The 14,383-nt window shown below is 39.6% G+C and overlaps 1 protein-coding gene across 2 annotated transcripts in view; it reads left to right on the forward strand.

The window, feature by feature from the left end:
* The window catches only part of ttyh3b (tweety family member 3b), a 57,717-nt gene that overhangs the window by 27,817 nt on the left and 15,517 nt on the right, over positions 1-14,383 (forward strand). For both annotated transcript variants that reach the window (XM_057844788.1, XM_057844789.1), the window contains exons 4-11: positions 3,768-3,879; positions 3,998-4,218; positions 5,915-6,010; positions 6,337-6,409; positions 6,502-6,577; positions 9,957-10,012; positions 10,244-10,336; positions 12,006-12,098. In XM_057844788.1, coding sequence (XP_057700771.1) covers positions 3,768-3,879; positions 3,998-4,218; positions 5,915-6,010; positions 6,337-6,409; positions 6,502-6,577; positions 9,957-10,012; positions 10,244-10,336; positions 12,006-12,098 — 820 coding nt within the window. The remainder of the gene's footprint in view (positions 1-3,767; positions 3,880-3,997; positions 4,219-5,914; positions 6,011-6,336; positions 6,410-6,501; positions 6,578-9,956; positions 10,013-10,243; positions 10,337-12,005; positions 12,099-14,383) is intronic.

Genomic DNA, 14,383 nt, shown 5'->3' on the forward strand with positions numbered 1-14,383 from the left:
AAAATTGCAATAACTGCATTAACCATATGGGGTTTGCTTTGGCCTGGGGAGTCAAGTTCAGCATTCGCTTAAATGATATCTGGCGCCATCTAGCGTCGTGAATTGGTATAATGTCTAGACCCCGAATATAAGATGACCCCCACTTTTTCAGTCTTAATTCAATGCAAAAAACACTTATATTCTTATATTCGGGCCAATGTGGTAATACGAGTTTTTGATAGTTATTTCGGGATTTAGGGGGTATCTGGAGGTACTCAAAGGGTTAATTTTGACCTGCGCGCAAATTCGGGTGATGTCGGCAGCGTAGGAATGGAACTCGTTCGTAACACGGGGACTACCAGTATATCGGTTTTGGGATTTTTTTCGATTTTATGCACTATTGAAAGCTCTGCAATCTAGGAACCTCTCAGAAACACTATTGATATCACTCTCTATGAGTGTGTCAAATTTGGTTGAAATCGGGCCATTCCGTCTGCAACATGATTTTTTCAATTATCGATTTTCAGTACTAATCGGGGGTACTTCAATACAAAACTTAAGAACACTCGGAAACGCTTATAGTACAAATGTGTAAATTTTCAGGAAAATCGGTCGCTCCGGTTCGGAATCCATAGGGGATGAACACACACACACACACACACACATACAGACACCCCCCCCCACACACACATAGACAAACGTCCATTTACAGTGCCTTGCAAAAGTATTCGGCCCCCTTGAACCTTGCAACCTTTCGCCACATTTCAGGCTTCAAACATAAAGATATAAAATTTTAATTTTTTGTCAAGAATCAACAACAAGTGGGACACAATCGTGAAGTGGAACAAAATTTATTGGATAATTTAAACTTTTTTAACAAATAAAAAACTGAAAAGTGGGGTGTGTAATATTATTCGGCCCCCTTGCGTTAATACTTTGTAGCGCCACCTTTTGCTCAAATTACAGCTGCAAGTCGCTTGGGGTATGTTTCTATCAGTTTTGCACATTGAGAGACTGACATTCTTGCCCATTCTTCCTTGCAAAACAGCTCGAGCTCAGTGAGGTTGGATGGAGAGTGTTTGTGAACAGCAGTCTTCAGCTCTTTCCACAGATTCTCGATTGGATTCAGGTCTGGACTTTGACTTGGCCATTCTAACACCTGGATACGTTTATTTTTGATCCATTCCATTGTAGATTTGGCTTTATGTTTTGGATCATTGTCCTGTTGGAAGATAAATCTCCGTCCCAGTCTCAGGTCTTGTGCAGATACCAACAGGTTTTCTTCCAGAATGTTCCTGTATTTGGCTGCATCCATCTTCCCGTCAATTTTAACCATCTTCCCTGTCCCTGCTGAAGAAAAGCAGGCCCAAACCATGATGCTGCCACCACCATGTTTGACAGTGGGGATGGTGTGTTCAGGGTGATGAGCTGTGTTGCTTTTACGCCAAACATATCGTTTTGCATTGTGGCCAAAAAGTTAAATTTTGGTTTCATCTGACCAGAGCACCTTCTTCCACATGTTTGGTGTGTATCCCAGGTGGCTTGTGGCAAACTTTAAACGAGACTTTTTATGGATATCTTTGAGAAATGGCTTTTTTCTTGCCACTCTTCCATAAAGGCCAGATTTGTGCAGTGTACGACTGATTGTTGTCCTATGGACAGACTCTCCCACCTCAGCTGTAGATCTCTGCAGTTCATCCAGAGTGATCATGGGCCTCTTGGCTGCATCTCTGATCAGTTTTCTCCTTGTTTGAGAAGAAAGTTTGGAAGGACGGCCGGGTCTTGGTAGATTTGCAGTGGTCTGATGCGTCTTCCATTTCAATATGATGGCTTGCACAGTGCTCCTTGAGATGTTTAAAGCTTGGGAAATCTTTTTGTATCCAAATCCGGCTTTAAACTTCTCCACAACAGTATCTCGGACCTGCCTGGTGTGTTCCTTGGTTTTCATAATGCTCTCTGCACTTTAAACAGAACCCTGAGACTATCACAGAGCAGGTGCATTTATACGGAGACTTGATTACACACAGGTGGATTCTATTTATCATCATCGGTCATTTAGGACAACATTGGATCATTCAGAGATCCTCACTGAACTTCCGGAGTGAGTTTGCTGCACTGAAAGTAAAGGGGCCGAATAATATTGCACGCCCCACTTTTCAGTTTTTTATTTGTTAAAAAAGTTTAAATTATCCAATAAATGTTGTTCCACTTCACGATTGTGTCCCACTTGTTGTTGATTCTTGACAAAAAAATTAAATTAAACTTTATGTTTGAAGCCTGAAATGTGGCGAAAGGTTGCAAGATTCAAGGGGGCCGAATACTTTTGCAAGGCACTGTATATAAGTTTAGATTTTGCTTGAACAGTTGTTTGAGGGTTTATTGAGTTGACTGCAGATGCCACTATATTCTGTTGTATCACACAATATGTTATAGTTAAGGTAATTACCCAGGCCACACCAGTTATTTTTCTATGATGATTATTTGTGGGTTGACATTTATTTAAATGTGTGGTAATTTCAGAAATTATTCATTACAATACAAATCAATGTCAGTACCTGACAGTCTATAAATGGACTTTTGTAATAGAAAAGAAGGAGGGAGATGATGAAGTGTGAGCATGAAACACCATTACAGATGATCATAAAAAAATCGTTTCACTCCATAAACCACAATTGACTTTAATGTCCGCTTCCTTCTTGTTTGCTTCTGTAGATGAGGATTTATATGAGAGCTACACACGTACATAGTGTAATACAGCTTTTGTGTGTAAAGAATCTTATGGTCTTTACTGAATTACTTTTATCAGTGGTTGTAAATTTCTTTTCATGAGCAGCCGTAACACAAATAGCCATGTACATGTGTGACAGTGTGTAGTAATGTGCGGAGCAGAGGGCAGCTACAGTTGTTGAAAAAGACACATTTCAGGCGAACGGGCAGCAGAGCCGAGAACCAGTTTTTGACATGAGCCAAATGGTATTTTTTTTCGCCGTGTGGCAAAATGGGTTTTGCCATGTGGCATTTCTTTTGCCATGTGGCATCTTTGTTTGCCATGTGGCAAAATGGATTTTGCATTGTGGCATTTTTTCTTTGCCATGTGGCAAAATTTTGCAATGTGACATTTTTTTGCCATGTGGCAAAATTGAATTTTGCCATGTGGCATTTTATTTGCCATGTGGCAAAATGGATTTTGACATGTGGCATTTTTTTGGTATGTGGCAAAATGGATTTTGGTTTGTAGCATTTTTTTGGGGGGTAGTGGCATTTTTGGGGGGTATATGGCAGTTTTGCAGGCCATGCACGTCCATGCATGTCCAAATTTTCCATTCATTTTAAGAAAAACATGTGGCTGTGATTTTTGACCATACACTTTACATTAGAGCGCACTGACATTCAACTGACACCCAAGTCAGGCTATGCCATTGACGGGTATGCATGTCCAAATTTTCCATTCGTATTAAATGGCAGAAAAACTTGTGTGGCTGTGATTTTTAACCATACACTGTGTGTGTGTGAGCGTATGGGAGTGACCATGCACTGTGTAAGTGGGTGAGTGAGGGCATTTGTGAGTGTATGAGAAATTATATGAATTAATGAGTCAGATGAGCGAGAGTGTGCCCCACAATACATATATCACGTTCGACTCTTGGTCTCGCGCGCTCTATGCCTCCATTTTCTTTGTTACAAATTCTGTTCAAGCACGAATGGCACCTAGGATATGTGACTACCTCCTGACGTGTTTGTGATGAGAACCTGTTTGTGTTCCTCACAACCCGACTGTCTTTGTTCAGCGCTGGCATTGCTGTGGGCTTCTACGGAAACGGCGAATCGAGTGATGGAGCCAGCCGCCTGGCCTACTCCCTGCGCCACGCCAACCGCACTGTATCGGGCATAGAAAAACTGGTGAGAAATATATCGTGGAAAAAGAATAATTATGATAAAAAGAGTACCTCATATATATTAATTCAAACAGTCGGGTGCAAAGTCAAATTTAACTGAAGAGCATTTAACAACCGGACAGGTATCGGATAGTGCCATAGCGCTGAATCAGACAGTGGAGGAGAACCTGGTGCAGCTGGAGACAGCCTACCAAGAGCAGACGGACTATGTGTCCATCGTTCAGAAGCTGCAGGGACAGCTGGACGAGCTGGTCAAACTTATGGTGGACGTCCCCTTTTGGTCCAACACGGCTGTGTCCCTTGAGGACTTGGCCCGACAAACTGAGGCCTTTGACTTCTACAGGTGAGCCAAAGACTCACAGATGTTTTAGTCACTTTACTGCTTTGGCACTTGTCAACCAATTAAAAAAATCCTGACAATATTCCAAAAAGTCAGGACGTCTTGAATTATATTTCTCGACCATTCTCCCGTTTCCTATGAAAAACACCAATCAAGAGGATGACATTTGGCAAAAGAGTTTACATTTTAACTCTTAACTGTTTGTTTTTCATGACTATTTGAAAATATTTGTCACATTCCGATGATTCCCATATTAAATTAATAAATTTAGTACCGTAATTGTTTTACAAATTAAGATGTACAGTAATTACTTGGTACCTTACTTTTTTCAAACGGTTTAACCTAAAACTACACACAATATTCAAATGTACAGTCAGTGTATAAATATATATTTGGCGGAAAACACTCAGGTGACTTGAAGTTCCGCTCTGAGACCCCCAATTTGGTCACATTTCAAAATTGTCCTATATTCATGTGTGATACATCATTGGAAAGCTTAAAGTCTGCGTTTCTTTCACGGTGATCGCTTGATAGCCTTCTAGTTTGTGTTTTACGTACAAGAGCCGCTGACAGGTGACAACAACAAGCATGTTGGTTTTAATGTCTGGCAGCGAATCAGCGAGCGCGCAGGTCACGCAGTGAATCATGGGAAATGTAGTCTCGGGACAACACTGAAGTGGTGCTTTGTAATCTGTTCGCTTGTGTGAAAAAACTACATTTCCACACGCCATTAGACGCCACTTCCTGCCGAGAGCCCCAGCCCCGAGAGCCTCGTACTGTTAGCTCCATGTGTTAATAAAGAAACAAAGTTGTCAGCACGTCGTGTGTTCGATACATTTGTAAACAAAAAGCTCACAACAGGACACTATGCACGATCCGTTTAAGAGACGCTGGAGTAGTAGGAGGCGAGGAGGAGATCACCGAGAAGCAAAACTTCGCGGTCGAATGTGGCGGCAGTCCGCTATTATTTTGTTTTCTTATTGTTGCCACAATAAAGTGGAGAAAGCCATCAACGACTCATCTCCTTCTTTCCCCCCAACGTTTTTATATTACTATTTTATATGCACAAAAGCTGCCGGATCTGCCAAAATGAACATGAAGTCTGATTATTATTTTTTTTAACAATGTCATCAGATAGACAAAAACATAAAATTATGTGCAAATGCCTGCATCTTCAAATCATGAAAATATTAACAGCCTATATCTTACCAATCTTGTAATCTCGATGGGTCTTGTATCCATTCCATGTCAGGTAGTCTAGGAACATTGTTTGCATCCTGATTAGCGTCTGGCTAATACATGTTAGGTCCAACATAAAATTCCAAGCTCCTCTTCTTCCTCCAACTCTTCAAAAACTTGGATCTCCTCCCTTGCGCTCGATCTATCGCTTATATCGCTGTTTGAATCATTGTTTGACGTATCACTTCCGGGTTCGTCTCCTTTCAGGCTCGAACTTCGGAAACGCGATTATTTTGTCAAATATACAACATATAAATTATTTTTTCATGCTCTATTTGTTGGACAGTGTTTAATTACTTTAATTGTGACCCTATTTGGCATGTTATGAAATTACTTCACATTTCTGCTTTAAAGGAAGCCTTCTTGGTCTTGTTATAAACTGTATATATATTCATATATTGCACAGCATTTACGTTCAGCTATTATTATTATATTAATTTTCAATAATGTGTACATCCAGGTGGTTGGGATACCTAGGCCTGCTGTTGTTTGATGTGCTCATTTGCCTCCTGGTTCTCTTTGGGCTCATACGGAACTCCAGAGGAACTTTGATTGGGTATGTTACCGCTGTTTAAAGTTACTTATGTTTTCATAAAAAACTGTTTCCCTGTCCATTTTGTCATCATTGAAATGATTATTAATTTTGCACCATTGCAAGTTTTAAAGTAAATTAACAGAATTGTACCAACAGTGTGGAATGACAGTCTGTACCGAGTGCAGTACTCAAATATAACATCACTTGTTGAAAACAAGTTCAGATATTTTCGACCTATCAAACATTGTTAATTCAAAACAGGCTAACTTGTTCATTTAAAAATAGAGATAATTTCATTAGTTCTATGACGTTGCTCTGAACTGTTGCTTGTTTGTACCCGTCTACAGCGTGTGCCTGCTGGGTGTTCTGACGCTCGTCATCAGCTGGGCGTCTCTGGGCATGGAACTGGCTGTTGCTGCGGTAAGCGAGTTGCCATAGCAACGTCGCAGAGCCGCCGCCTGGCTCCGCAGTGATGTAATCTACTGTTTTTGTGTGCGCGTGCGTGCTCACAGTCGGCAAGTGACTTCTGCGATTCTCCCGACACGTACATCGCCCGCGCCACCAAGGAGAACGCTGTCATCAATCAAGGTACAGCCAAGCTGTCGAGCTGTGCCAACATCCAATTAAAACCTTCCTTGGACATTCTTTTGTAGGAAACATAAGTGTGTGGGAATGGTGTTTGATGGGCACTGTGGTTGTGCACCATCTAGCTTCCTCGTCGCCCAGGCGTGGAACAAATCAAATGTTAAATGTACTTAGAATCCTTTTATAACATCATATTACATTACATATTACATTAACCTTACATTTACAGTGCTCCATTTTTGGCCTGCCTTCTCCTTTCCCCCTCGGCTCCTGTTGTCTTAATGAGATCTGTTGTCTTTCACTTCTTTCCGCTCTGGCTGTCTGTGCACAGTGCAGATGTTTCCTCTGCAACACTGACACAGAAAATAACACGCGAGCACACACACCCACACACACATACACTAATAAAAACACAACAAGTTTAACTTAGTGTGTTGAGGCCAAGCTGTTCTGTTTGATCAGCATTTATGCGGTTCATTTAAAAGCATTAAAAGTCATTAAATGGATTTAGTCAAAATTCAGGCCTTAAAAAGCATTAAACTAAACAATTGAGTCATTAAAAAATATGTAAACTTGATGGTCAAAAAAACTTTTTTTTTTCCATAATTTATTCGAGTTGTCCGATCATATCGGCCGATAAAAATAATTTTGAAATGTTATCGGATAATATTGACATTGGTTTTTCATTATCGGTTTTGGGCCCATATGCATGTTGCCTGCAAAGTGAATGTAGAAGCCCTTTGTTCAAGGGCTGGTCACAGCTAATCACTGCAATTTTTCTTATATACCATTAGATCTCTCGAGTCATTAAAAATGATGTAAACTTGATGGTTCAAAAAAACTTTTTTTTACATAATTTATTTGAGTTGTCCGATAATATCGGCCGATAAAAATAATTTTGAAGTGATATCGGATAATATCAACATCGGTTTTTCATTATCGGTTTTGGGCCAACATGCATGTTGCCTGCAAAATTATTGTAGAAGCCCTTTGTTCAATGGTCACAGCTAATCACTGCAGTTTTGCTTATTGACCATTAGATCTCTCCAAACTAAAATGCTTGGGATTTGTTACGTAAGCATACCTTATGGCATTCATGGTGCAAAAATTAAATGAACAATAAATGACTGAATAATAATGAATTAAAAATTCATTACATACCTCATTCACTGTACTGAAGCTGTGTGCCTTTGTTGTTATTTTGAGCCAAAAGCACTGTGTGAGCCATATGTGACGATGCATTGCCTTATTGGCACTTTGAACTCGATAAAAAAAACAGACGTTTGCACTGTTTTGATTTCAACAATAAATATAGTGGTCCAATTAGACACTTTTCCCATAACTTCAGTAGAATTTGTTCCCCTATTCCTCCCAGAATGTTTATTGGAAAACCTTGAAGTTGTTACATTCATCATTATTAAAGTATTTAGTTGGACATCACAATACAATTGGCCATAATATGTTAAGTCCATGACTGCATATATCGGTATCAGTTTGATATCGGATTTTTGGAGTTGAACATTATCGGGATTTTGGTTATTGGTTAAAAAGTCAATATCAGACAACTCTACTTACAATTGGTGTGTGTGAAACTATCTGCAGTTGGGCATGGGCATTAAATTAGTTTAAAGTGACATTGAAAACCATTAAATGAGATTTGCTGAGAACTGTAGAAACCCTGTTGATGTCATTTATCAACATAAAATGACACAAAATCATGCTTAATTTACAGGAATGAAGAAATTTGCAAAGCATTCCCACAATAACTCACACATACACAAACATTGGTATTGGAATTACAAGTAGAGCTCAAGCTCTACTTGTAATACCAATGCCCTGTATGTACCTACGTCTCATGAAAATCGCATATACAGTGGGGCAAATAAGTATTTAGTCAACCACTAATTGTGCAAGTTCTCCCACTTGAAAATATTAGAGAGGCCTGTAATTGTCAACATGGGTAAACCTCAACCATGAGAGACAGAATGTGGAACCCCCCCCCAGAAAATCCCATTGTTTGATTTTTAAAGAATTTATTTGCAAATCATGGTGGAAAATAAATGTTTGGTCAATACCAAAAGTTCATCTCAGTACTTTGTTATGTACCCTTTGTTGGCAATAACAGAGGCCAAACATTTTCTTTAACTCTTCACAAGCTTTTCACACACTGTTGCTGATATTTTGGCCCATTCCTCCTTGCAGATCTCCTCTAGAGCAGTGATGTTTTGGGGCTGTCGTTGGGCAACATGGACTTTCAACTCCCTCCACAGATTTTCTATGGGGTTGAGATCTGGAGACTGGCTGGGCCACTCCAGGACCTTAAAATGCTTCTTACGAAACCACTCCTTTGTTGCCCTGGCTGTGTGTTTGGGATCATTGTCATGCTGAAAGACCCAGCCTCGTCTCATCTTCAATGCCCTTACTGATGGAGATTTTCACTCAAAATCTCTCGATACATGGCCCCATTCATTCTTTCCTTTACACAGATAAGTCGTCTTGCTCCCTTTGCAGAAAAACAGCCCCAAAGCATGATGTTTCCACCCCCTTGCTTCACAGTGGGTATGGTGCAATTCAGTATTCTTTTTCCTCCAAACACGAGAACCTGTGTTTCTAGCAAAAAGTTCTATTTTGTTTTCATCTGACCATAACACATTCTCCCAGTCCTCTTCTGGATCATCCAAATGCTCTCTAGCAAACCGCAGACGGGCCTGGACGAGTACTTTCTTCAGCAGGGGGACACGTCTGGCAGTGCAGGATCTGAGTCCCTGGCGGCGCATTGTCTTACTGATAGTAGTCTTTGTTACTGTGGTCCCATCTCTCTGTAGATAATCCACTAGGTCCCCCCGTGTGGTTCTGGGATTTTTGCTCACCGTTCTTGTTATCATTTTGACGCCACGGGGTGAGGAGGGAGTTGAAAGTCCGTGTTGCCCAACGACAGCCCCAAAACATCACTGCTCTTGAGGAGATCTGCATGGAGAAATGGGCCAAAATACCAGCAACAGTGTGTGAAAAGCTTGTGAAGAGTTAAAAGAAAACATTTGGCCTCCGTTATTGCCAACAAAGGGTACATAACAAAGTATTGAGATGAACTTTTGGTATTGAACAAGTACTTATTTTCCACCACGTTTTGCAAATAAATTCTTTAAAAATCAAAAAATGTGATTTTCAATTTTTTTTCTTCCAAATTCTGTCTCTCATGGTTGAGGTTTACCCATGTTGACAATTACAGGCCTCTCTAATATTTTCAAGTGGGAGAACTTGCACAATTAGTGGTTGACTAAATACTTATTTGCCCCACTGTATGTGAAGATGATGTGAGGAGACTTGCCTTCCAGTCACAGTCATTGTTCCAGTTAATGATGTGTATGTGTTTTATTATCAGATATTCTGCAGTATTACCTGAAGTGCAGCCCGGGACAAGTGAATCCCTTCCAGCAGGTACACATTTGCATAAATGGAACATTAATCTTTGTCAATTGTCAATTACACAAAATGTTATTCTTAAGTTGCTTCAAATAAGTTTGCCCTCACCCCCTCCAAAAAAGTAAAAAATGAAGCGCTGCGAATAGTGCATCAATTATTTACAGGGTTTTCTCATTGTATGAATTATGCCAAATGGTCTGAAACATTTGTGTGTGTGTGTGTGTGTGTGTGTGCGTGTGTGTGTAGAGGCTGTCGGGGAGTCACAAAGCGTTGGTGGAGATGCAGGATGACGTGGCGGAGCTTTTGCGATCGGCCACGAGGGAATACGCCAACACCAAGGTGCGAGCGTGCGTGTTCTCTCTTCACTTTTCCCCACGCACGTAGGCGACGTTACCAAATGACAACTTTGTCCTTGACAACTTGGAAGACAAACATTTTTTTCCTCATGCATTTACGTCTTGTGAAAAGATTAAAATCTTTAAAATGACTTTATTCTTCAAAAAAAGGTTTTCACATATATTTCCTGTCTTAGAATTATAATTTTCCTCCATAAAATTACAAGTTTAGTATTGTTAAATTAAGCGTTTTCCGCTTATTTTTCCTGTAATATTTCAAAATATTCCTCTAATATTACCTATGTCAGTGTTTTTCAACTGGTGTGCCATGAGAAATTATCCAATGTCGCATTTATATATGTATATATATATATATATATATATCTTTTTTTTTTACGTCGTCGGGCGGAGTTGCAGTAGGAAGGAAGGAAGGAGTAGATAGAAAGTTCTCGGTCGTGTGTAGGTGAGCGAGGTATTGCTCGTGTCGCGTTCAAGAACTGCTCGGATTTATCAGCCATTAGCGACCTTGCTGTCTGCGACAATGTGGACCCCAGCACGTCTACTCCACGTCATTTGGTTAGACTTGTCATGTGTCGATATACTCAAAAGTGTCCTTCCCCTGTGTTTTATTTCAACACATTGTTGAGGACAGCAAGGTGGCAAATGTCTGGAAATCCGAGCAGTTCTTGAACGCGACACGAGCAGCGCCATGGTGCCAAGCAAGTTTAAACGTCATCTTCAAACGAAACACCCGTCGCTTCAAAACAAGTCGATGTACTATTTTGTTTGCCTTCGTGAAAACACAGAGAAACAGGCAACTTTTTTGAGAAAAACTACAAAGGTAAATGAGAAAGCCCCCAAAGCAGTTACCTTGTTGCTAAATCCAAAAAGTCCCACACTGTGACAGAGACATTAATGCTACCTGCCTGCAAAGTCATTGTCTGCGAGATGCTCGGCCTTGATGCGGTTAAAGACATTGCTGAAGTCCCCCTTGTCTGATAATTATGAGTTTTTTCAAGCCTAACTGCTATTAAAAAAAAAAAAAAAAACTGAGAAAGACTGAGAGCTGTTGAAGAATAAGATTATTGGCTTTGTGTTCATCTAAACAAGCTCAGGTTCAAGTATGCATACTGAGAAATATTTTATAATTAAATATATTGTACAGAAAATAATTTGTGCCGCGAGATTTTTTCCAATGTAAAATCGTGCATTATTTTTCACTATTCATTTTATAGTTTGTTTCCCGTAAAATTCCACGTTCGTTCTTTGCAAAATTTTGATTTTTATTGTTTTTTGGGGTTATTATATTCCTGAAATTAGGACATATCTTTTCTCCCTTCATCATTTTTGCCTTCTCAGCAATTCATGACTTTATTTTGAAATTATTTTATCATTCATACTAAATTTCTTAGGATTGTTCTCATATGTATCTACTGATTTTCCATTTGTAAAATGTTTTTGCTTATGAATTGAGAATGATCTACTGTACTCATAATACAATAAGTACTCAATTTTACTTTATTATTCAACTCTTTTTTCTTTTAAACTTTTCTATTATACAATTACTCTTTCCATCAAATTACATCTTTTATTTATTTATTTATTTATTTATATAGATGTATAGATTGTCTTGCCTCCAGTTGAATTGTTGTTGACTTCACTTTCACTTTCAGGAGAATCTGAATCAGATCCAGTCTGTGCTGAACTCCACAGGGGTTGGCCTGCACCAGCTGACAGCTCTAGTGGACTGTCGCAGCCTGCACATGGTGAGTCCAGTCATGTTTGAGTTTTTTCATCCCTCAAAATACTGTATTTATTGTAACACTTCTCTTTCTCTAAAATGCACACCTGGGCCACATGTAACCCTCAGGGGCAAGTGTAGTTGCCATCTTTGTTCAGTGTTTGGCATGTCGCGGTACAAATATGACAGATGAACCGATAAAGTTTGTAATAGTTAGTATTCAGTCATACTGTGTGCAAGTTAGGATACAATACGCGGAAAAATGTTTTTAGTCACTTTTTTGAAACACCATTTTAAACACAAAAAGGAGCATTAATATTCAAAGGTGCACATTATAAGACTTGCACTTTAATAATTCATGAAATGGCCATAATATTTCAATAGACATGAAAGAAACATGTTTTTTGGAAATATTTCTAAAACTGATCTCAATGGTTAAATGGAGATTTTCCCTTTTGAAAAGACGATTTGCAAGTTGCATATTTGTTCCTGTTTTGGTTCCGTGTTCATCATCAGCCAGTCATAAGACCAATTTCCGGTGTACGTCCAGGTTGCCACAGCTCTGTACTCCCCGTAAACTAAGGCTGCGTCAACTTTGACAAAAAGTCTGAATTATGCCTATTGTCTACCACTCAAGCAAAAAAAACATCAATACGAATCTCAAAGGATGTAAGACAACAAGAGAAGCAAAACAAGGATATACATTCATTTGGCTTTGTTGTACTACGTTATCTAGCATGTGGATTCATTGACCGGGGCAAAGATAAACTCTTTAAGCGTGTATCTATTTAGTCAGTAATGGAAATTAAAATGGATGGAGCAATTAAATCGTCTTTGTGGATGCAGTTAGTGCATTATCAAATAATATATTTCTTTGCCAGTGTGCTTATACATTGAGAAAATTAGCCCTCCCTCCCTCACTTCGGTCATGGTGACATTAACTAACTTGGACCTCGTATCACAGCTCTTTTAATTGTCATCACTAAATGTTGGCATTATTACATTGAAAACATCTTGCGTGGAAACTAAAAATAGGATATACTGTACAGAGGACTTGTTGCTTGCCACTTAAAGTTCTTTTACTGCATGTTCAATATTGTGAAGTGGTATTCTGGCAACCTGAAGGGGGAGGGCATTTTGTGCTAGTCAATATTTTGATCTAGTTACAGTACCATTTTAGCCATCAATCCTACATTGTGCACCTTTAACATACTCTAGAAACAACATGATCTCATTCTCTCTCACTTCAGAAAAGAAGGATTCGCCGATTGCCTTGCTTTGTGCTAAAATGGGACCAGGGGCACTTCAAGGAATATTCAAATTAGAGGTGGGGCTAGTGCCCCTGTGGCCCCATCCCTAAAACCGCCACTGGTACTCTCTGATCTCGTTTCCAACATCTGTTTGCCGTACCCAAAATGGCAGCCAGCTATGCCATAAAAAAAGGAATTCTTGTCTTCCTTCCCAAGATGATGATAGATGTCCAATAGTGTGGTGTCCTGTCATTGTTCTGATGTGAATTTAAATGTGTTTAGCACAAGAAGACGCCCAATCCATTTGATGTGGGAGGGCTCATTCACTGCCACCCTCCTACTTCAAATGGACTGGACGTCTAGCGCCATCAATGGCACCCAAGGAGTTGAGTGTCTGACCAAGCCATCATAGACTTACTTGCATTTAAGTGAGTATGTGAAAATGAGCATTTAAAGGGAAAAAAAAGAAAAAAAAATGATATATATATTTTTTTCTAATGTAGTTTTGGTACCCTATTGGCCAATACCACACCGTCGGGTATCGGTATCTGGAGCCAACAAGCTGTATCTGTGCTGAGGCTGTTCGATTAACCGAAACAGACTTTTCTGGTTAAAACGATAAAGGTTCAAATCGGTACTTTCGATACACCCCAACACCGCGCCATTTTGGTTCATCCAAGCCGCCGTAGTTTCCTCTGCATTTCCACTTCCTCCCACGCGAGCGCACCGTCTTAAACAACAACAACCATTCTGCTACTTTTGCCCAGCCAACTTTGGACACAAATTACATAACACCATGAGTAAGTGATTTCATGATGCACTTAAAGTGTTGTTGTATATGTAGAAGGATTTCAGTGGATTGTCAAATAAAACAAGCAGCCTTAAAACGTTCAAAACGTCCTCATTTACTTTGTCTGCACACTGTCATGTACAACACAACGACAGACAGTAATATGGCGCCACTCCTGGCTGGGTGTATATTGCACAATTTTAATACAATACATTTTTTTGGCAAAATGCATAGGTTTACATTTCAAAATTGGATTGCACATTGTTGATT

Source organism: Corythoichthys intestinalis, chromosome 8 (genome assembly GCF_030265065.1).
Source record: "Corythoichthys intestinalis isolate RoL2023-P3 chromosome 8, ASM3026506v1, whole genome shotgun sequence".
Classification (NCBI taxonomy): Eukaryota; Metazoa; Chordata; class Actinopteri; order Syngnathiformes; family Syngnathidae; genus Corythoichthys; species Corythoichthys intestinalis.